The sequence below is a fragment of the Myotis daubentonii genome, chromosome 1 (assembly GCF_963259705.1).
Source record: "Myotis daubentonii chromosome 1, mMyoDau2.1, whole genome shotgun sequence".
In the NCBI taxonomy this organism is placed as follows: Eukaryota; Metazoa; Chordata; class Mammalia; order Chiroptera; family Vespertilionidae; genus Myotis; species Myotis daubentonii.
The window spans coordinates 136,889,253-136,913,940 of NC_081840.1; the positions used below are offsets into that span (position 1 = coordinate 136,889,253).

A 24,688-nucleotide genomic window follows, 5' to 3' on the forward strand; every position below is an offset into this window, starting at 1 on the left:
TAAGCCAAACCAATGGACACGGACAATAGGGGGATGAGGGAGGTTGGGGGTTAATGGGGGGATGAGGACACATTTGTAATATCTTAACCAATAAAGAAATTAAAGATTAAAAAAGATCCTCTTCTTAGATTATAAAAAAAATAGTAAGGAAAGAAAAGCTCAGGAAGATATTGGCTCCTTTAGGGTAATAGAAAATGTGACACCACACAAGAAAAGAAGGGCACAGATAAGTTATTTATGAAATGTGAAAGACACTAGAGTGATTAAAAGAACGGACTTTGAATCCAGATTATTAGGATTAAAGGGCTGGCCTGGTACAAGGGGTGGTGGCTGAGATTCCAGAGGATATATCAGCAGCAAAGGTTCCCACTGAGAAGTATAGGGTCTCACCCCAAGTGGCGCTCCCAGTCCAGAGCACCAGAGCCAGGAAGAGATGTCCACATAGCATCTGGCTGTGAAAATCTGAGGAGATTCTTTCCCCCAGGGAGAGACAGGAACCCACTAGAGACACAAACACTCTCTTAAAGGGCCAACTAAATCTTGTTTGTAGTCACTCATCCTTGGCTCCCATGGAGGGAGGGAGGAGCGGATTAGAGTTGTGTGAGGAGAGACTTGGGTTTGTAGCTCTAGGCCAGGAGTCCTCAAACTGCGGCCCGAGGGCCACATGCAAATACAAATATTGTATTTGTTTCCGTTTTGTTTTTTTACTTCAAAATAAGATATGTGCAGTGTGCATAGGAATTTGTTCATAGTTGTTTTTTTAAAATATAGTCCGGCCCTCCAACGGTCTGAGGGACAGTGAACTGGCCCCCTGTTTAAAAAGTTTGAGGACCCCTGCTCTAGGCAGAGCTGAAGGGAGGGCCATAAAGATCACAGTGCTGAGTTAATTTCCCACATCTGAAACAATCTGTCTTGAGTGGAGCATTCCTCTCCCTTCTGCATCAGCCTGGGGATATGGAATAGTCCCACCCTTCAATGACCTCTGGCACCACCCGGTGGAACTTGCACCCATCTGAAGAATCAGCTGCCTGGACCATGGTGTAGTGGTATGGGCAGACTCAGGAATTGTCAGTGATTGAGTTGTGGGGCATTGGGCTGGGAGTCATTTGTCCCATTTTCCTGTAAACATTACTGGTGCCTCATTCTCACAAAAGATCCCTAATAAATAAAATCAGAAATCAGAAGAGAAAGAACTGACACCAAAGAAATACAAAGGATTGTAAGAAAATATTCTGAACAATTATATGCCAAGAAGTTGGACAATCTGGAAGAAATATACAATCTTCCAAACTGAATCAGGAAGAATCAGAGAATCTGGATAGATAAATTACAATTAGTGAAACTGAAGCAGTAATAAAATAGAACAAAAACAAACTCAACAGCAATACAGTCTTAGTAGGGGACTTTAACACCCCACTGACATCACTGGATGCAACTTCCAGACAAAAAATTAATAAGGAAACAGAGGCTCTATATGACATACTGATCAGATGGACTTAATTCACATTTATAGCACATTCCACCCCAAAGTTGCAGAATATACTTTTTTCTCAGTGCACATGGGCCATTCTCAAAGATAGATACATGCAAGGACACAAAACATGTCTCTACAACTTAAAGAAAATTGAAATTATGTCAAGTATCTTCTCAGATCACAGTGGAATGAAATCAGAAATCAACTACAGTACAAACACTCAAAAACATTTAAACACAGGGAAGCTAAATAGCATGATATTAAACAATGAATGGGTTACCAATGAGATCCAGAAAGAAATAAAAAACTTTCTGGAAATAAATGCAATGAACACACAACAACCCAAAATCTCTGGGACACAGTGAAAGCAGTCCTGAGAGGGAAGTTCATAGCACTACAGGCCTACCTAAAAAAAAAACCCAAAACAAACAAAACAAAAAAACCAAAAAACACACACAAAAGAAAATCTGGTAATAGTTATCTAACACTACAACTTTAAGAATTAGAAAGAGAACAAGCCCCAAGGAAGTAGAAGAAAGGAAGTAGTAAAGATTAGGGCAGAACGAAATTACATAGAAGCTAAAAAAAAATACAGAAAAATCAATGAAACCAAGAGCTGCTTCTTTGAAAATAAGTAAGATTGATGAACCGTTAGCCAGACTCAAGAAACAGAGAGAAGTCCCAAATAAAATCATGAATGAAAGTGGTGAAGTAAAAACTGTCACCACAGAAATACAAAGGATTGTAAGAAAATACTAAGAACAACTATATGCCAACAAACTGGACAATCTGGGTAAAACACAAATTTCTTTCTTTCTTTTTTTTTTATTGCTTAAAGTATTACAAAGAGTATTACATATGTCTCCTTTTTTTCCCCCCGCCCTTGACAATCCCCTGGCCTCCCCTACCCCCCAGTAAAACACAAATTTCTAAAAAAAATACAATCTTCCAAAACTGAACCAGGATGAATCAGAAAACCTAGAGGCCAATAACAAATCATGAAATGGAAGTAGTAATCAAAAAACTCCCACCAAACAAAAGCCCTGGCCTAGACAGCATCACAGGGGAGTTTTACCAAACCTTCAAAGAACAACTAACACCCATCCTTCTCAAAATATTCCCAAAAATCTAAGAGGAAGGAACACTTCAAAAGCTCTTTTTATGAGGCCAGCATTATCCTAATTCCAAAACCAGGTAAAGACACTACAAAGAAAATTACAGGCCAATATTCTTGATGAACGTAGATGCTAAAATCCTCAAGAAAAGATTAGCAAATCACATCCAGCAACATATTAAAAAAATCATACACCATGATCAGTGAGATTTATTCCAGGTATACAAGGCTGGTACAATTTTTGCAAATCAATAAACACAGTGGTTCTCAACATGTGGGTCGCAACCATCGGAAAACACATATAGCATATCAGACATTTACATTACGATTCATAACAGTAGCAAAATTACAGTTATGAAGTAGCAATGAAAATAATTTTATGGTTAGGGTTTATCACAACATGAGGAACTGTATTAAAGGATCGCGGCATTAGGAAGGTTGAGAACCACTGAATAAACATGATACAACATATAAATGAAAGAAAAAAATCACACGATCATATCGATAGATGCAGAAAAAACACTTGACAAAATCCAACACCCAGCAAAATCCAACACTTTGCTGAAAACTCTCAGCAAAGTGGGAATGGAGGGATCATATCTCAACATAATTAAGGCCATATATGACAAACCTACAGCCAATATCATGCTCAATGGGCAAAAACTAAAACCATTTCCACTAAGAACAGGAACAAGACAGGGATGTCCACTTTCACCTCTCTTATTTAACATAGTACTGGAAGTCCTAGCCACAGTGATTAGACAAGAAGAAAACATAAAAAAAGCATCCAAATTAGAAGGGAGTAAGTAAAACTATCATTATTTACAGAAGACAAGATACTGTACCCTTACGACTCCACCAACAATTAGATTTAATAAATGATTTTGGCAATGTAGCAGGATACAAAATAACACCCAGAAAAGGATGGCATTTTTATACAATGATAATGAATTCTCAAAAAGAGAAACTAAACAATCCCATTTACCATGGCAACAAAAAAATTAGGATACTTAGGAATAAACTTAACTAAGTAGGTAAAAGACTTGGACTCAGAAAACTGCAGGACATTGAAAAAAGAGATAGAGGAAGATATAAACAAGTGGAAGAATATACCGTGTTCATGGATTGATGAATTAACATCATTAAAATGTTAATAAATGCAATCCCTATTAAAATACCAACAGCATATTTCACAGATCTAGAACAAATACTCCAAAAATTTATATAGAACCAAAAAAGACCCTGAAGAGCCGCAGCAATCTTGAGAAAGAAGAACACAGTTGGAGGGATCACAATACCAGATATCAAGTTATACTACAAAGCTACCATAATCAAAACAGCCTCGTACTGGCACAAGTACAGGCGTATAGATAAATGGAACAGAACAGAAACCCAGAAATTGATCCAAACCATTATGCTCAATTAATATTTGACAAGGAGTCAAGAATATACAAGGGAGTCAAGACAGTCTCTTCAATAACTGCTGATAAAATTGGACAGATATATGTAAACAAATGAAACTGGACCACCAACTACACTATACACAAGAATAAACTCGGAATGGATAACAGACTTAAATGTAAGTCGTGAAACCATAAACATCCTAGAGGAAACCATAGGCTGCTAAGTCTCAGACATCTCACGTAGCAATATGTTTACAGATACAGCTTCTAAGACAAAGAAAACTAAGGAGAAAATAAACAAATGGGACTACATTAAAATAAAAAGTTTCTGCACAGCAAAAGAAACCATCAACAAAGTGAAAAGGGAGCACCCTCTGTATGGGAGAACATATTTGGCAATGATACATCTGATAAAGGATTAATATCCAAAATATATAAGGAACTCATACAACTTAACAAAAGGAAGACAAACAATCCAATTAAAAAATGAGCAAAGGATCTAAATAGACAATTCTCCAAAGAGGACATACAGATGGACAAGAGACATGAAAAAATGCTCAAAGTCACTGATCATCAGAGAGATGCAAATTAAAACCACAATGAGGTATCAGCTCATCTGTCAGAATGGCTATCATCAATAAATCAACAAACAAGTGTTGACAAGGATGTGGAGAAAAGGAAACCCTCTTGCACTATTGGTAGGAATGCAGATTGGTGCAGCCACTGTGGAAAGCTGTATGGAGTTACCTCAAAAAGTTAAAAATGGCACTTGCTGGTTTGGCTAAGTGGATAGTGTGTTGGACTGCGAACTGAAGAGTCCCAGGTTAGATTCCTGTCAAGGGCACATGCCCAGGTTGTGGGCTCTATCCCCAGTTGAGGGTGGGCAGGAGGCAGCCGATCAATGATTCTCTCTCATCACTGATGTTTCTCTCTCTCTCCCTCTCCCTTCCTCTCTGAAATCAATAAAAATATATTTTAAAAAATTAAAAATAGAACTCTCTTATGATCCAGCAATTCTACTTCTTGGAATATATTCAAAGAAACCTAAAACACTAATTCAAAAAAATATATGAGCCCCTATTTCATTGCAGCGTTATTTACAATAGGCAAGATTTGAAAGCAGCCCTAGTGTCCATCACTAGATGAGTGGGTACATTTATATAATGGAATACAACTTGGCCATAAAAAATATGGAAATCTTACCCTTTTGCAACAGCATGAATGGACTGTGATAGTATTATGCTAAGTGAAATAAGCCAGTCAGAGAAACACAAGTGTCATATGATTTCACTTACTAACATATGTGAGATCCAATGAACAAAATAAAGTAACAAAATAGAAACAGACTGATTGATACAGAGAACCGACTGACAGTTGTCAGAGGGGAATGGGGTTGGGGTGCTGGGTGAAAAATGTGAAGGGATTAAGCACAAAACAAATAAACAAACAAAAATAACCTCATAGATAACAGAAAACACTATGGTGATTACCAGAAGAAAAGTAGTGGGAGGTAGAAGAGGGTAAAGGTAGAATAAATAGTGATGGAAGGAGACTTTACTTGGGATGATGAACACACAATACAATATACAGATGATGTATTATAGAGTTGTACATCTGAAACCTATATAATTTTATTAATCAATGTCACCCCAATAAATTAAAAAAATAGATCTCAGCTTTGCCATCTTACTAGCAAATCACCTCTCTGTGGGTAAATTTTCTAATTCATAAAATGGATATAATAAAAATACCTAACTCATAGAGCTTTTATAATGATTACATGTACCAACATATGGGAAATACTTCAAATAACATTTTGTACAGTTAGGCCTTGAATGTGTTAATGATTGCTGTTATTACTTCATCATTTTGCCATGATCGTATTTTTTACCACAAAGTAAGGGTGTTTTTTTTTTCTGCTTCATACTATATCAAAACTCTTCCTGCAGAATCTTGTACCTTCTTGCTTACATGACTTATCTTTACTTGCACCCTCTTTTTTTTTTTTTAATATATTTTATTGATTTTTTTACAGAGAGAAAGGGAGAGGGATAGAAAGAAACATCGATGAGAGAGAAGCATCAATCAGCTGCCTCCTGCACACCCCCTACTGGGGATGTGCCCGCAACCAAGGTACATGCCCTTGACCGGAATTGAACCCGGGACTCTTCAGTCCCCAGGCCGACGCTCTATTCAGTAGGCCAAACCGGCCAGGGCACTACTTGCACCCTCTTTATCTCAATGCAAAACCCTTTTACTGGCTAATAGCAATGTTTTCCTAGTAATCCTACCATATTTGCACATTTACTTGCTAATGTTTCTTTTTCCTGCTACATATAGCACAGAATTCCACTAAAAATTCCTCTCTGAAACACCCATTAGATCCAAATCACACTTATCTGAGGAATGTAATGTACTCAATCACCTTAATCTACTCCAAATAATTCTGGAAGTTTTTAATATATTCCCCAGTCTCACTCACTGTGGTTGTAGGCAAAATTTGTCTTCCTTATGTTCCATTTGTAAGCATTTATTTAAATGTTCCTCATGCCTTTTCTTTCCTTCATATGTTACTTGTACTTTCAAATTGTAATTACAAAATGTCCATTCCAGGAAGCATTGCTTCTTTAATAAACGTATGCTATCAAGTAATTCCACTGTACTCAACAAACTCTCATTGTCACAAAGATCGCTGTGTGCACTTTGGTGTGCCACACTGTAAGATGCATAGACAAACTGGAAGATTTTAAAAAGGAAGTGAACAAAGGCTAAGGCAGCCTGAAACTATATTTAAAGGGACTGGAGATGAGAACATTAGGAATAACTTGATTATTATCACAGACTATCTTTAGGGTCATTGCAGGAAAGAATGAATTACTACATGATTCCAAAGATGAACATTTTGATTTTGGATAAACATAAAGAAGAACTTTCTAATAATTAAAATTACCTGAAAATGAAATAGACTGACTTAGGAGGTAATATTCAAGAAGAGACCAGGTGGCTATTTTAATAATTATATTCTAGGGGGATTCATGTAATCAAAGGGGTTGAATAAGAGAACCTGTTTTCAACCTTTCCCCCCTCCATTCTTCATGAAGGGCTAATCACGTGAATATAATTGTGAAGTACAGAAAACAACACAAAGTACCATTTTGAGTCCAGGATCAATCCCAGTTTACCTACACAGGAAATTATTTAAGGTGGGACAACAGTAGGTTTACAGTTGTTCATATGGAAAATAATACAATGATTAAAGAATAACATAAGAATAAACTGTGTTTTGGGTACTCACAGCTGTAAATCTTTTGCCCCACCTTTAGATATCTTGTGGATATAAACTTATCATCCATCTTTGTAGACACTGCTTGGCACACAATAGAAACTTAATAAATATTCAATGAATGAATGCTTAACTGTAATCAATCAGGGCTCTGAACTGCCTAGGTTTATCTCCATAACACTGTATTAAAACTATGAAGTTTACATTGCTCCAAATAGAAAGAGTTCCTATCCTCAAGGAGTTTGTAATCCTTATGGCTGAAACATAAGCAAAAGTTTTTATTATAGATGTAACTTTCTTACCACTTAAAACTTATTAAAGGGCTCAGAGCCTGTCTGCATAGACCAGCAGGGAACTGTTTTTACATGAACTATGGCTAACTTAAAGAACTTACTATGTTATGAGTGCTCTTTTTATGTAATTGTAGAGCATGGGTTCTTACATAAGAAGACATTAAACAGTTATATTTATTTATACTTATTTATTGAACCACTATTATATGTGTTGTACTTGTTAGGCTACATGGAGGTTATATGATAAGACAAGCAGTTGTCCTTACAGCATATGTAAAAATAACTATGAATATTAACCAAAATATGGAATATAAACTACATGAGAACAGGGATTTTTTTCCTTTAAAATAAAAAAATAAAATTTCAAAGCCTAAAAGAGTACCTGGCACATAGTAAGCACTCAGTAAATATTTGTTGAATGAATTATTGGAAGAGAGAGTGGTGCTCACCCAACATTCTATCTGTTTCCCCACATTTCTTGTCCTCTTGAGATTAGGTGGGGTCATGGGACTAGTTCTGGATGGGCTGTGGATGGAAATATCATGTGTCATTTCAAATCAAAGCATTGAAAAGCGTGTGCAATCCTCCAGCTCTCTACTCCTGCCATAGTGAGCAAGGAGGCCATGTGTTCCAGATGGGTACAGCTAGATGATGATGAAGATATCACTGTTGTGAGTCCCTGAATGGCTAGTTAGAACAGAATGTCCCCTTTCCTACCAATCAGTGATAGATTAAGTGGCATAAACTAAAAAACACTTTGTTACTGAAATTTCAGGATGATCTGTACCTGGCCATAGTCTATCAGTCTATCCTGATTATAATACAAACAATTGATGTTATGTTGAACAGAGAATATGCAGTGGAAGTTCTCAGATGGCCCAATCAGGAAAGGCTTCATAAAGATGATGACAATTAAAGCCTTGAAGTTAGTGAGCTGTAAAATAGAGGATATCCACAGCATAAGCTTTTCTTTGAACATTATTGACATAGTTCATTTAAGTGATAAAATAACATGCTGAGCTGGCATTGTCTGTCATGTTTTGCTTTTACTTCTCCATATAAACTTCAAAATATTAAGCAAAGCAAGGGAAACTCTTCCTACAACTTGTATAATAATTACAATCAGCCTGAATACTCTGGTAGTAGGAAGTGTATGATTAGACAGCTTATTCACTACTCACTATAAAGCTCGTTATCCTGCTGATGGGAAAATGTATTCTTTCTTACCTTTTTCTTATATTTTAATACTTATTTTCATCTACTTTAAGTTTCATTTCTACCATTAACTAGTTCTGTCACTTTGAGCAAATTGCCTCACCGATCTGAGTTGTAAGTACTTTTCATCTATAAATTAGGGAGCTGATAAGAGACAATATATCTCTAACACCCTACCTACCATTTTGTGTGTGTGTGTGCTTACTTTTTAATATTTGGCAATCCTATCTAATAAAGAAGGAATATGCTAATTGACCCTCATGCTGTCGCAAAGATGGCGGTGCCCACAGCCAATAAGGAATATGCTAATTGACTGCCCCACCCTCAAAGATGGCAGCGCCCAATCTCCTCAGCTCCACTGGGGTGGCAGGCACCCGGCCGCTCCATGCTCCTGCCCCCGGAGTCCCCAGTCCCCTCAGCCCCGCAGCCACCCAGGGCCACCCGAGGCTCAGGTAACCAGGGCCGGCCGAGGCTTCACTGCTGGCAGTGGCAGCAACAGAGGTGTGATGGGGCATCGCCCTCCCCTGATCGCCGGGTTGCCTCCCACCCCTGAGGGCTCCTGGATTGTGAGAAGGGGCAGGCCGGGTTGAGGGACCCCCCCCTCCAGTGCAAGAATTTTCATGCACCAGGCCTCTAGTAACCTATAAAATGACTTTATGTTCTCTCTTTTGGCCTCTGAGTAATTGCATCACGTGCCCTTGTTGCAAAGGATAGAAGGAATGACATCTTTGTCTTTATGCTGTGAGTCTTTTCCATTTTCCTGTATCCCTTTGTCTTTCTGTAGCAGAATTTCAGCCTTATAAAAATTCAGAAGGCCTTTTTCATTTGTTCATGTATTTCCTATATAAAGTATGTTCGTCTGCAGAGTTTAAAGAAAGTTTTTAGAGTACTAAAAGTAAGCATCCTCATCCCTTGGAGAATATGTGTTTAATTCTGCATGGAAGGACAGGCAACTCAGCTTGCTACAAATGCCTCCAGGCCTCTTAGAAGCCCTTTCCCCTGCTAATTAGCTGTGAATGTTTTGTTTATTTGGTTTCCGACTGACTCCCAGCAAGCAGAAGCAAAGGGACTAGAAAGGAAAGGCCCTCACTGTACACAGGGTGACCTCCAGGCTTCTCCACATTTGTTTCCATGGCAGAAGCTTCAGGGGAGGGAGGATGCCTCTTAAATACAGTATTTATTCCCTTTACTCTTAGGCAACTTTTATTTTTTAACATAAAAGCCATAGCACTACAGAGAAGATTCCTCTATTTTCTCAGACACAGCTCCTAGGTAACCTATACATCCTGCTGGGGGTGGGGCTTGCATGCTGGAAATTTCCTGCAATAATTTTTAGTTTAACTATGTTCATATAAGGTTAGCTTGGTAGCGAGAAAAGATGGGACTGGGACTTAACAATGGAAAATTTACAACTTTAGGTAATGCACACCTAAGAGTTTTATATTTTATAAATTTTATATTTTATAATCTGAGAAACATAACAGAGCAGACAGAGAGAAACTTGAATGGTGAACTCCCAGAGAAACAAACTCCCAGAGAAAGCAAATGAATTCTGAATATTTAAGATGTTTCATCTCAGAAAATGGAGAGAACTACGAATAAACTATGATTTAAATTGGTAATTATTTGGGATATTTGGTACTTAACTGATTTTGTATGGGAAATTGATGGTATTAACAATCTAAATTATTATGGGCCCAAATATATGAGGCTCCAACTCAAATAGGCAATGAAAAAAAAATAAACTAAGTTTTGAGTTAAACTGAACATAGGCACTTAGCCTTGGTGATATTTCATCACTGTTTGCTACTTTCATGGCTATGAGTGTTTCATAACATATAGAGTCAATTTTGAAATGCCCAAGAAAGACAGTTTAGAAGTTAAAAATATTTCTTTGGTTATACTAGTAGCTTGAATACAGCCAATACAAAGACTGGTTTAGTCAGATTCTAAGAGAATGTGTACTCCCTTCAAATGAAAACAGAGTGGTAAAATATGGAAATGCCACTAGGGCTATCCCTTTTTTAAAATTTTAAATATATTTTTATTGATTTCAGAGAGCAAAGGAGAGGGAGAGATAGAAACATCAATGATGAGAAAGAGTCACCGATTGGCTTCCTCCCGCACGCCCCCCAGTGGAAATTGAGCCTGCAACCCAGGCATGTGCCCCTGACCGGAATTGAACCCGGGACCCTTTAGTCCCCAGGCCAATGCTCTATCCACTAAGCCAAACCAGCCAGGGCATAGGGCTATCCTTTTAATGTTGAAATTAAATTGTAGCTCCAAAGCATACAAGGCCTCCTTCACATAGTCCAAGTTCCCTGTTACATTCTAATTAGTATTTCATGTCTTCTGTTGATCATTCCACTGGCTTTCTGAGCTATCTAAACACAGTTCTTCAAGTTTCCCCGCTCCTCTGCATGAATTCATGCTGTTTACTCCTCTGTAATGCCCTCTCATTGCCAATGTGCACACACTAACTTCCATCTATTCATCATTTTATAAATACTCTCCACATTCTTTTTCTTTGGTTTCTCATTTGACTGTTTTTGCATACGTGGGTACATTAATGATATGGGGTACATATTTTGCTTCCGGGGTCCAACCCCAGCAGGTCCAGGGGTTCCCCATAGGTGTAGACGGAGTCGGCGAAGAGGGAATGACACGGAGTCAGCGTTCAGTTGATCAGCAGCTTAGCCAGGATCTCTAGCCAGGATCTCCAGCCAAGTTCTGGTCTAGATCTCCAGCGAAGTTCTGGTTAGGTTCTCCAGCCAGGTTCAGTAACCAGGTTCCCTCGCTAGGTTCTCCAGCCAGGTTCTGTCTGAGATCTCCAGCCAGGTTCAGTCACCAGGTTCTAGTCAGGTTCTCTTGCCAATTTCTGTAGTCAGGTTCAGTCCAGGATCTTTTGCCATGTTCTCTCCAGCAAAGTTCTTTTGTCTGTAGGTTCTGTCTTCTTGGCTCTCTTCTAAATTCTGTCTCCTGAGTTCTGTCTCTTGCTGTCTTGTTGCATCTGTATTTATACCAGTTGATTCCAATCCTATCAATCTCTATTACAAAGGTTAGGGCGTTTCTTATCTCCATTCCAGGGAGTAAAGATTATGTAGCTTAAGCATGATTGTTCGTAGTTAAAGTGATTAATTACCCGCCTTGCACTTAGTTGAGGGGTTTTATCCCCTCCCTAACTTCAGGGGAAAATCCCTACTGGGGAAACAACCTTTCTCGGAGAGGTGACCTTGGTTAAAACACAGCGCCAAGAAGGTGAGCAAACATATTAAGAACAGTATGCCATATATGCCAGGTCCCTTGAAACAGCAAGCATGGACCGGCTCCCGGCATTTTGCCATATAATATCATTTATACATCTTTTCCTTGGATGTTTTCCAATATGGGAAATGTTTGATATTAATTTACTTATCAAATATTTTACATGTATCAAATATAATAGTTTTTATTTCTTTGGCCTCATTCTTCTAATCTACCAATTCTTATTATTCTTCCAATATCTTTTTCAGAGCAAAGGAAAGGAACAAAACCCAGTGCTGGAGGTAATAACTTTCTCAAAAAGCAGGGACTATCAGAGGTATACTTTTACCTCTTCCCAGAATGATCACAGAACCACTTTGAGTAAAATTATACCCACTATGTATGTACTCTAACTCTTCTACTCCCAGCAATATATACATGTCTTTGGCAGATGTGTATGATGGAAATAATTTGCTGTCTTACCAATAAACTTCATGATGTCTAACTGTCCTTTACAGATCTGTCATATCACATTTAGCTATCAGAGCATAAATTCCTAAATGGCTGAAGACCTAAGATGTAGTCTTAGATAATAGTAACTGGCTGTGTGATACCTTCTTCTTTTATTTAAAGTAATTGTATGATATCTTCCTTAGGTCTCTTTCAGCAGTAACATAGTAAATCCTTGATATAATGGACTAATTCGAGCAAGGGGGTGTCCATTAAAGCTGAAAGTCCGTTATATAATAAAATAGGTTTTCCGAATGCATATGTTAAAAATTGACAAATTAGTTTACCTGTTTTTACTTATGTAGACACTTTTGTGTAATTAAAATTAAGTATGTATGAAAAGTTTAATTTCACAGAAAAGTTTTCTATATGTATTACAGTAATTTTAAATTTATACTGAATAGGCTAGTAAATGCATGAATTTAACAGTCACTGGAGTAAAAAAATGCACAAGGCTGGGGAGTGACTTAGCATACATTGTTGGCCAGCATACCTCATGCCACACAACAACAGAACTAATTACCACTCACAATCACGTGCTAATCATTCACCAGTCGTTGTTTACCAGTGGTGACTCCTGGATTTAAATATGTAGACTATAGTTGTAGATATGTAATATTTATTTATATTGGCAAAATTACTACAGTGTTTTTTCCAATATATGGCCTATTTGCTAAAATGTGTTTAAAAAAACAGTGAATTAATAAAAAATAACCTGTTAATTTAATTACAAGCACATCTTGGTTAAAAGCATTTTAAAATTAATAGGCTGTTAATTTTCACATATGACATACAGACTGGAAATTTTGTCCGTTAATCCGAAGTCCATTAAATCAAGGCCCACAAAATCAAGGGTTTACTGTATGATTGTATTAAAACTACTGTCTATGAAATTATTTTTGTACACTACCTAATACACAAAGTGGGCACTTCATTGTCAAGAGTCTTACTCATCTTTCATGACTCAATTCATGTAGTTTCTCTTTTTATTTTTTGATTTTTATGTTTCTAATATTTTTAAAAAATTGATGTTGAGACAGAGGAAGGGAAAGAGAGTGAGAGAAACAGTGATGTGAAAGCAAAACATTGATAGGCTGCCTCCTGCATGCCCCCTAATGGGGATAGAGCCAAAACTCAGGCATGTGCCCTGACAAGAAATAGAACCAGCAACTTTTGGTACAGGGCTAGCTCCTTTTTTAAGTTTTCCTTTGCCATCCCAAATAGAGACAATCTTGTCTGAACATTTACAGAAATCATTGTTTATACTACATTTGTGAAGCTTATATACCATATTGTATAATTATTTTAATTCATGTGTTGTTTAATCTGACTATAAGATCCTAGAAGACATATTTATCTCTATTGCCCCTTATAGTGTCTTGTTCTGATGTTTAATACTTTTTTATTGAACCAGCTATTTTTCGAAAGTTATAATCACAAAAAGCTTGACATATCAAATATTCAATTAAATATTACATTAAAAAAGACGAAAAGTGAGTAAAAATGAGTTGTTTCTATGAAAACCAACTGGATGCTTTGGAAAGTTCAATAAAAGAATTGCTAAAACCAGGCCAGTGTGGCTCAGTGGTTGAGTATCAACCTATGAACCAAGAGGTTGCTGGTTTGATTCCCCATCAGGGCACATGCCAGGGTTGCAGTCTCGATCCCCAGTAAGGGGCATGCAGGAGGCAGCCAATCTATGTTTCCCTCTCATTGATGTTACTATCTCTCCCTAAAAATCAATAAAAACATTTTTTTAAAAAAAGAGTTGCTAAAAATGCTGTTAACTATACGTTAATCAATTAGGAAAGACTGGGGAAAGTCATAAAAATCTCTAAGGATTATACAACTACATTGCTCACAAGTGTCTAGTTTAATCCTTTTTTAAAGGTATTAAGTGAAAATTGTCCTTAAAGAAGCCAAGATTATAGGTATGGTTTATGCAAGAAAGAGGGCTCCTATTTAAAAATAAATAATGGCCCTATATCACAGGAGTGATTAATAAATTTGAAGTACAAGCTTACAATGTTTAAAATTGTGTGTATCATTTTTTATACTTAGGGCTCTCTTTAGACAATGTACCAATTAGCAACCCAAACTGCTTCAGATAAAGAGGGTTTCTTTTAAATTTCATATATAACTTATTTAAGAAGATCTCATAGAAGTGTCACATAAAAACTACAATGTTGTATATAAGACAGATGTATTCACATTACATAATTTTATGCAAGAGAAATTAATACAAAGGTTACAGCAGACTGAAAAAAAAATCAGACAAAAATCTAATCCTAACAGCAACTATTCAGTATTGCTTTGCTGATGCTTATGAAAACATAAGCTATGTTTCTATATCTAAAATATTTTGACAATTACAATTTTTATCAGAGTCTACTATATTACATTGCTAGTGAACATGAGAAAAACTAATCGTATGCTCTCAAAGCAGAAATAAAATATCTAGTATTTGCTTACACAAAGAAAAATTGTCTCATCTTTTCTTCTTGGAATGCATTTATGAGGAAGAAATAATTAGACCAAAACTGTAAAAATTAGGTACAAAGGTTTTAAAAAACCAATCGCTTTGCATCTCAAAACTGAAAGGCAACAGGTATCACCAAGTGAAAACTATAAAAGTCAAACTGATCTAACAGTTTAAGAAAACAGAGTTTCTAAAGAAACGGCAGCGTTTTTGTAAAATTCCTTATTTCTTATAAGTTTCCTACAAATTTATGATGAGGCAAAACACTTAATATGTCAGGTCTAGATACCACAGACCGGTAATTTAAAATAACAATTTGTAAATCTAAACCATCTTAACATATTGGTTCTATTTTTGCAAGTGACCCTAAATGTTAACCAGAAATACGTTAATTTTACCAAATAAACTTTGTTTCAAATGACTTAAATTAGAATTACAAAGAAGAGCTTCAGATCGACATTTTATGTGATATTCTATTTATAATGTCATCTGACTATACTTTTAAATTCATCAACACTTCGGTTTGCCTACTGCACAGATGCTAAAGCTGGCAAAAAATAATCACTCAAAAAACCTCCAACATAAGAAAATATGTCTTAAAATATTTTTCTGTCACATCTTCTCATAAAAAACAAACAAACCAGCATGACAAATATACCTTCCCTCTTATTAACTCTTATATATATGCCATCAAGGATTGAGGATTTTATTAAAGTAAACAACATAATATGCTAAACAACTTAAAAACAAAAGCTTTTACATTTACCAAAATACTTCAATTTCCTCTACTAACTGTAACCAAAATATATGCTTCAATAAGCAATAAGTATTAAGGTAAACTATTTTGATAGAAAATTGGTAAATAATTTCTCAAAAGCTAGGAACAAACATATTAGTGATCTTTAGTTCATTTCCCTTCAAATACAAAATTTTTGTTATGAGAGGATAAAGGAGAATAAAATGCAGAAGTTGGAGGCATTCATTGCCTTAAACAATTAGGAAAAGCAGTTCTGATATATGAAACATAACGTGGGTAAATCTGGGTAAAAATTATCTGGCTCTCTAGATTTATCTAAATATTTATTTTCTGAAATGAAAAATTTCCTTTTAAAAATTACACCCTCAAAATTTGTACACCAAAATTATTATACCTACTTTCAAATATTATATTTATGTTTTGGGAATTTCCTAACCAGATGCAATAATTGTACTTAGCAAAGTAATAATTTAACAAAATATGCTTTTGTGTGTTAACAAAAAAATAAAAATTGGCATATAAATATAACATGTACCCACATTCTATGATTGATCAAGACTAGCACAGAAACTTTGATTATCTTCACTTAAGACAGAATATCTTCACTCCAAAGTTACAAATAAAATGGAAAACTACATTTTTGCATAATGAGATGCTCCTGTTAACTTTTCTCTTATACTATATACTTAACTGCTACTACAATAGTGTGTGACAAGCTATTTGAGCCCTGTTCTTTTTTACTGACTATGCCTTAAAGATAACAGCAGATTAAATTTTTGTTGCTTTTGTGTTTGTTCTATAGATAGCATTTCTGCCCCATTTTTCCAGTGTTTTGGAATTCTAAGGTGTCCTAAAAGCAATGTAAGAGTTATAAGAGTAGATAACTAAATTATTTTAGAACCATTCTAAATTAGGTATACAAAAATACTATTCAATTCAATCAACATTAGACGCATCCATTGTACATCAGCATTCAGCGAGCAAATGCGAGCATAAATTATTTCATGAATAATTAAAATGAAAGCATCTAATATTATATGAAAGAGGTACATTTTACCTGGATTAGATGAGGCAATGCTTTTAGTGTAAGGCAAAACCAAATCCCCAGCTTGCATGGAAGCAAATCATGCCATTGTGGTTTCATCAGTAACCTAAAGGGAAAACAAAAGCAAAGAAGCAAAATATAAACAGAAAGTTGGGAGACAAAATATTTTTATAAAGATCATAATTTCTGTTTTGAATGACTTTCAACAAAAAAGAAATTTTCAATGAAATATTTATGTTGGTTATCATTTATTCTGACTTATTCTATCACAAAATACAGTAGTTACAATAAATGCAGTATGTATAGCAAGTAAGAGAAAGCTAAGATTTTGGAAAAGGAGACTCCTAATCAAGTTATAAAGATAAAGAAACAAAAGATCTCTTTCCAACCTAGACTTTCATCAGTTCTGCAAAATGAATTCTTAAACCTTATGATTACTTCAGCTATAAAAGACTAAACATCATCAGAGTGTTCCCCAGTGCTGACAAGCAGATATGAAGACTGTAGCATAAACAAACCAATAGATAAAAATTAATGTCATTTGCAGTTCACTGAAGCATTACTCACTGATGTCATCAGAACAGAAGACATGCAGAATAGTCTCTGATCTCCATCTCACATTGATCCATTTCTGTCCTGCTGTGTGAACTATTTAAACCCTTTATTTCTTTCTATGAATCGATAGAAGAAATGGTAGTATCTTTCAGAGTATACTGCATATTACTGCCTCTATACATATTGTCACTCCTGAACTAAACACTAAATGGTAGATTTGTCTAGTAATACTGTTTCTAAAGTTCAGTCTACAAATTTTAAACTATAAGAACTTGGAGGTTTAATTACTTAAATATAGATTAACACGTCACAAAGGGAAAAACCTTGTAGCACTTCTGCCTAAGATCAGAACTTGTCTCATAAACTAATATGGCATATTATTAGTCTTTTAAAAACCCTACTACAGATGTAAATGTTAGCATATCTGAAATGGATATACATTTGAAACTGGATCACATTAAAGAAATATTTTAAAAGTTTCAAATTATAAAATATTATTATATAGTCCTACCTTTCATTTTTTTCTGAAGCACCAAGTTTCGATAAATCCACACTCTTGCCACCTGTCTTTTTTTTCTTTTCTCTTTTTTTTCTACTAAGCAGTTCATCCTTAATGTGAAAAGAATTATAGTTACAGGTTATCATTAACATGTACTTTTCAAATGTTATCAAGAGTCTACTGTGAAGGGTAAACATTATAAGGGAACATTTATGCAAATGTATGTAGGGTCCAACATGATTAAGTAAAATCATCAATCTTTAACAATAACTGTTGTCATAGTATCCAGTCCTTAAACACACATGAAGTTTAGCACTGTCAGTCATGTCTATCTCCATAGCAATCAAAGTTTTCTAAGCAGAGAAAGCATTCAACTTTTTCTCGTTCATCAACTTTAGTAATGTTACTTCAAAAAGAATGAGTAAACAGATGCTAAATCTGATAAATGTTTATTTTCAGCATATAGATATCCACAGCAGAATAAACTATGTAGTAGAATTTATTAGACTAAGAAAAATGTAATAACCTTTTAACCAACTGATCTATGAATCATGAAATTATACTAATTTCAAGTCTTAGTTAAAAACTTTTAAAGTAAACATTGTTTATATGAGAGCCTGTGACACAAAATTTCTAAAATCATTTTTACATGAAAAATATTTTTATCTGGAAGGTGATCACTAAGAAAAATGGCTCTAGTTTCTACCTTCTAATTTTCAGTTAGATATTGGGATCTTCACAAAATTTTATAACAAACTCAAAGTCACATTTTTAAAAAGAAGGATATTTTCTTATAACCTAGGCTATTCTTGACTTAGAAACATATCAAACACTAACTACTGAGCACAAAACTATTAAAATGAGATTTATAAAAACATTGAACTTTTTATCAGTTGAAAAATAAATGTTTGAAATTCCATATAAAATTAAGGATGGTAGGATCATTTGATTTATTACCAATACTTACCAGTTGTTTTTCCAGGTAGATTGACCACACCACAGCATAATGACCCACTGTGAGGATAATGAACAAAAGTAATGCCAGCTCAGCATTGCTCATTTTTCTCACCCGCCTGTAGTAGAATACGGGCTGTCGCCAATCTGGAAGTCCATTGATCAGAATATCATCATACCTACAGTAGCAAATATAACAGTGTTTCAAGGAAAGTTTGAAATAAAAAAACTTTATTTGTATCCATATTTAGAAAGAGAAAAGAGAAAATAATTTCTCCAAAATAGATAACATTTAGGTAAATTATCAGCATTACAACAGCCTATAAATTGAAAACACTGTGTGTGTAGGTCCAGTCGCAGATCACCTTCAAAGGGGTACATAGTAATATATTGTGGATACCAGATCTTGTATTTTTATGAGACCCCAATGATGCGACTTCTGGAATGCCATCTAAACTAAAGGTGCCATATAGTCTATCTCTATCACAGTCTGCTGTAAGGGCCCACCATGAAGTCAGCAACAAAAGGAAGGATCTCAATGGGAGTGGGGGTTGGGGGGTGAAATCAAGATAAGAGCTCTATTTGTTACCATGAATTATACATTAATTGAATCAAATTCAGGGTAAATTTTCTAGTCAATGCTTTTTTCCGCCACCTCTGTACTATGGTTCAAGGTTGAAATATATATATTATTTTATCAAAACTTCTTAATAATGTAAAAGCCTATAAAATGAGCCTCTTTTAATTTTGTATTACTCACATTATGTTAGAGAATTTAAAAAATGCCAAATTAGAGATGTGTAAACAACCTATGCTTATGTCAGATTTCTAAATAAAACTGTTTATTTGCAAACATTTAAGTGGCAATTTTCTCACTTTTGGCTTTGCTGGAGGGGAGATCATAAATAAAAGCTTTCCTAAAAATGCATTTAAATCAGCTTTCTTTAGAATAAAACTTCAGTTAAATTTAAATATACCTGTCAGACAGTTATTGTGGCAAATGTTTTTAAGGTTAAAAATCAGGAATAGCACTTAGGATTGTAAAACTCAAAATGGTCACAAACACTGTTCGTTCAAACACACAACCTGTTAATCTTAGTGGAACACAACTCATTAAATATTCTAATCACACTATTTCCAGAATTAAATCTTCACTGAAAGGCCTAATTTGGTGCAACACATTGACCAAAATATTTTAATTAAAAATATTCTGAGTTAGTCGCAGGCCTAATTACAGGAATAGAAATAGGGCCTATATTGTCAGGCAGGTCAGTAGCACTCAGTAGTAGGTTTTTCTCAAGTAAATTGACCGATCTAAGAATAATAGCGCAGCTGCTAAACTGCCAGTCTTGACATGTAAATCAATTTAAATGCAACAACTGCAGTAGCTACTTTTATAGTTATTAAATTGATACCTTGGAAATATGCTTAAAAAATAAAGCAGAGGACTTATTACAGGCAACTTCTTTTTTGCTGCAGAAAAATAGTGATTATAAATTCAAAATATATTTTATTAGCAAATCTAGAAAACCTGATTTAGATCAACTTAAATTATTAATAACAATAGACATCATAATAACTAATGTTTAGAGCAAAGGAAATTAATTAGTACTGAACTCTTAAAAGACAAATTGTGTACAAGAGTCTACAAATTAAAATGTTGTGTAGTGGCTGGACCAGAAAAATTTCAATATTTAAATATTCTCCTTTTTCAATATTATAGCAATTCTTGAACACGAATAGAAAAACAGTAATATGAGTTCATCAAAAGCTATCATTCCTTTCCTCAAAAATTTATATTTAAATCTATCTTTGTAAAAATGGACTCATTTTAAATTACAAATGGATTGGTAAAAAGGTTTCAAGTGCTATAACGCAAGATGACAACAATTGAATGAAATCCAATGAATGTTAAGTCTTGAATTTATTCTAAATCTATAATGCACTTCAGATTTGTTGAGGGGAACAAAAGGTGACTATAAAAATCATTATTTTCAACTAACCTCTCCCATGAAATAACTTCATGTAAAAAGTGTGGTTATTAATAAAGAGCACCTAAGAAAGTAGCAACCATTACCTAACAGCATTACTAAGTATTAAATTTGATCTGTACTGAAAGAAAACACAGCAGGACTCACAGTTATGAATTTTATATCAAATATTTTATCACTACCATTGATGAAATACATCTCTCTTAACAGCAACTATTTTCTATCCCACATATAAACTGTACTCAGTGTACAGCCCAATTTAAGACAGCAAAACCTCTCATGCACTGAACACATTTAGCAGAACTGGATATTTACTAGGCTGTTTCTGCCACTCTAAACAACAGTCTCCAAGTATTAAGCTTAGAATCAATGCTCTATTGATTTTATTATCAATGAACATTATGGATCACAGGCCTGGCCATTTTAAGGAAAGGTAGTTTCCATTATAGTCTGTTTTTTAGAATACATGCTGTTAAAAGATAAATCACTGCTTTTCTGAAATACTGAAAACAAACATATTTTAAAAAATATACAAACACTATATTCATATGTTATTTAAGAAAAAAATGTGTTGACAACACATAACATTTTAAAAATCACTATGGTATGCTTTTCTTTATTTAACACATTAACACTTAAAATGTCCTATAACCCAGTTCATACAAACTGCTCTTAACATTTTGTTAAAAGCAGATTAAGAATGTATACATGCATCAATGTGTTCTAAAAAAAACAGAAAAGTAAATCTCCATGATGAAAATATAATTAATGCAAAAAACCATATGGAACTATAAAGGCATTATCTTGGAAATTAAAACATTAATTGATCAATTCCATGCATCCGACATATGGTCTAATATACGTTTACTTTGTTTGATGTTCTTAAAATGTACATGATGGACATAAAATAATGGTTACATAATCATTAGTGAGTCCCATTCTACATTCTGCAATTCTTCACATATATTTAGCCTAATATAAACATTGGAAAGCAAGTAAACCTAAAAATATTTAAATTATCAGGAGATAAAAAATTAATGTAAATTTAAAACAGCTTATTTTGAAATATAAAACAGTAACTATAAAACTAAAATAGAAAACGTGTATATTATGAAAACAAATATGTAAATAAATCTATCATTTGCCTAAAGTATGAATTTTCTATCATACTAAATTTTTAGCTTCAAACAATAAAGCAACATCACTTACATCACATTTTGAACATTAGAGTAAAAATCAATTGTACAAAGATCACAAACAGGAAACACATCTAATTTAATTCACCTTACTCTCCTTTATTAAAATAAATAAATAAATACACACACACACACACACACACACACACACACACACCTATCCAAAACCATGGTACATAGCACTTTATATATATTGTATATAATAAATGTCTTATATCTTCTAATTGAGGAAAATATTAAAATTTCTTAATTTCAGGTTAATGTTTTCATTATTATTATAAGTTAAAAAATTATTTTTTATTGATATCAGAGAGGAAGGTAGAGGGAAAGAGAGATAGGAACATCAATGATGAGAGAGAATCACTGATCAGCTGCCTCCTACACACCCCACACTGGGAATGGAGCCCGCAACCTGGGTATGTGCCCAGATTGGGAATAAAACCGTGACCTCCTGGTTCATTGGTCGAAGCTCATCCACTAAGCCACGCCGACCGGCAGGTTAATGTTTATTTTTATTCAAACACACCTGTAATCAAATTTACAATAACTAGGTAATGGATTTGTAGAAGTTTAGCAGATTAAGGTTGAGATAACTATAGTTTTCATCATTGGATTTGTAAATAAAATATGATTTTATTTAGTAAACTAAAAAACAACTCAACTTTTACCAATATAGTACCATAAAATAGACAAAAATATTAAAGTTGTACAACTGGGTTAGCAAAAGAGTATCGGTTAAAAATTTATAATAGACTTGAAGCAAAAGTAAATATGCTAATATTACCACAGCACATTCTAGTGTATGTTTAATAAATGATTCATATCTACTCAGTACTTTATTTCAGCTAATACTCAGGGCTTGTATAGAAATTTATGAACAAACAAAGTTGAGCTGTTATTTCCCCTAATAAGCAAATTACCTAAGGAGTTTAAAAAGGGCTACTATGTTAGGCTTCCTTACACTAACCAGGAAAACATGTTATTTTCACACTATAGCTGATGCCTTTGAGAGAAAAAAAGGCTTATAAGTTTGTTTACAATTGCATCCCTAGGAATTTACCCAAGAGAAATGAAAAACATCCGTGCGCACAAAGACTTATATGTGAATATTCATGGCAGCATTGTGCATCATAGCCAAAAAGTGGAAACAAACTAAATGTCTCCCAGTTTGTGAATGGATAAAGAGAAGTGGTAGATGGAATACTATTCAGCAGTAAAAAAGAAATGAACTACTGGTATATGCTACAATATGGATGTATCTCAAGAACATTATGCTAACAGAAAGAACCTAGGTGTAAAAGACTACATAGTACACGATTTCGTTAATATGAAATGTCCAGAAAAGATAAATTTATAGATACAAAAAGATCAGTGATTGCCTAGGGTAGGGGTCAGAGTGGGGATTGCTTGCAAATGAACTAGAGGAAGTGTTTTGAGGTAATAGATATGTTCTAAAACTGGATTGTGGTAGTTGGCACAACTCTGTAAATTCACAAAAATCACTGAATTGTATACTTCATATAAGTGACTTTTATGGTACACAAGTTATATCGAAATAAAGGCTGTTTAAAAATAAAATAAAGTTTGCGCCGAAACCGGTTTGGCTCAGTGGATAGAGCGTCTGTCTGTGGACTGAAGGGTCCCAGGTTCTATTCCGGTCAAGGGCATGTACCTGGGTTGCGGGCACATCCACAGTGGGAGATGTGCAGGAGGCATCTGATCGATGTTTCTCTCTCATCGATGTTTCTAACTCTCTATCTCTCTCCCTTCCTCTCTGTGAAAAATCAATAAAATATTTTTTAAAAAAATAAAATAAAATTTGTTTTTTCCTTAAAAAAGTAAAAAGGTTATCCAGTTTGCTAATTTATTTATTTCACTGCTATCCCCTTTTCTACCAAAATTTAAATAATGCACCTGATTTCCGTGAAACACAATTATGTAAGGAAAATAAATAGGAAAACATGTCTATGACAATTTTCCAAATCGCAATTCCTGTAAGTTACATATTTAAAAGCATGTATTTAACAAATATTTTTATGATAAATAATTGGGATACCAAAAAAAATTTTTTTTTACCAGTGTAAGACAATCTTCTTTTAGAAGATAAAACATTTTTTTTCTTCCCCCTAAAGGAATTATAAACATTAGGTAATTGTAGAGGTGATTTCGTCTATATGTTTAAATACTCATAGGTCACCTGGCCTGAGGCACAAGCTTTAGAGGAGTGATTCTTAGCTTGATTAGTTAAGACTTTTGCCTCAGGGAAAACCAGTTACCAAAGAGCTACTTGTCCCTAAAGGGGTATAAATGCTACAGTTGTATGTATGACTGTCAGATCCATTGTTTCCATTCACACTCTAATAGAAATGCAAAGGAAACTAACCCTAAAAAGAAAATGTTAGATGAGTCTATAAATAAGTGATTTGTTCTGAAAAGAGAGAAATAATTTCAGCAATTGAAAGAAATTGTTACAAAGTTTACTAACTTTTAAGAAAACAACAAACAAAAAGCCAAAATCGGATGCCAAAGATGTAGGGAGACTAAATAAAGCTATCTTTACAGACACATTCTTCATGTGTAAAACAAAACTTGGGGCTCACTGATAGAAACCAACTAGAAAATATGCGCAGAATGACCAACACTTCTTTCAACATACTCCTAGGACTCTTTCAACACT

The 24,688-nt window shown here is 34.5% G+C and overlaps 1 protein-coding gene across 2 annotated transcripts in view; it reads right to left on the reverse strand.

Annotated features, from left to right (window-relative positions):
- Positions 1-24,688, reverse strand: part of DNAJC1 (DnaJ heat shock protein family (Hsp40) member C1) — a 212,408-nt gene that overhangs the window by 107,729 nt on the left and 79,991 nt on the right. For both annotated transcript variants that reach the window (XM_059660789.1, XM_059660783.1), the window contains exons 4-6: positions 18,838-19,003; positions 17,883-17,980; positions 16,829-16,922 (exon numbers count right to left, since the gene is read on the reverse strand). In XM_059660789.1, coding sequence (XP_059516772.1) covers positions 16,829-16,922; positions 17,883-17,980; positions 18,838-19,003 — 358 coding nt within the window. The remainder of the gene's footprint in view (positions 1-16,828; positions 16,923-17,882; positions 17,981-18,837; positions 19,004-24,688) is intronic.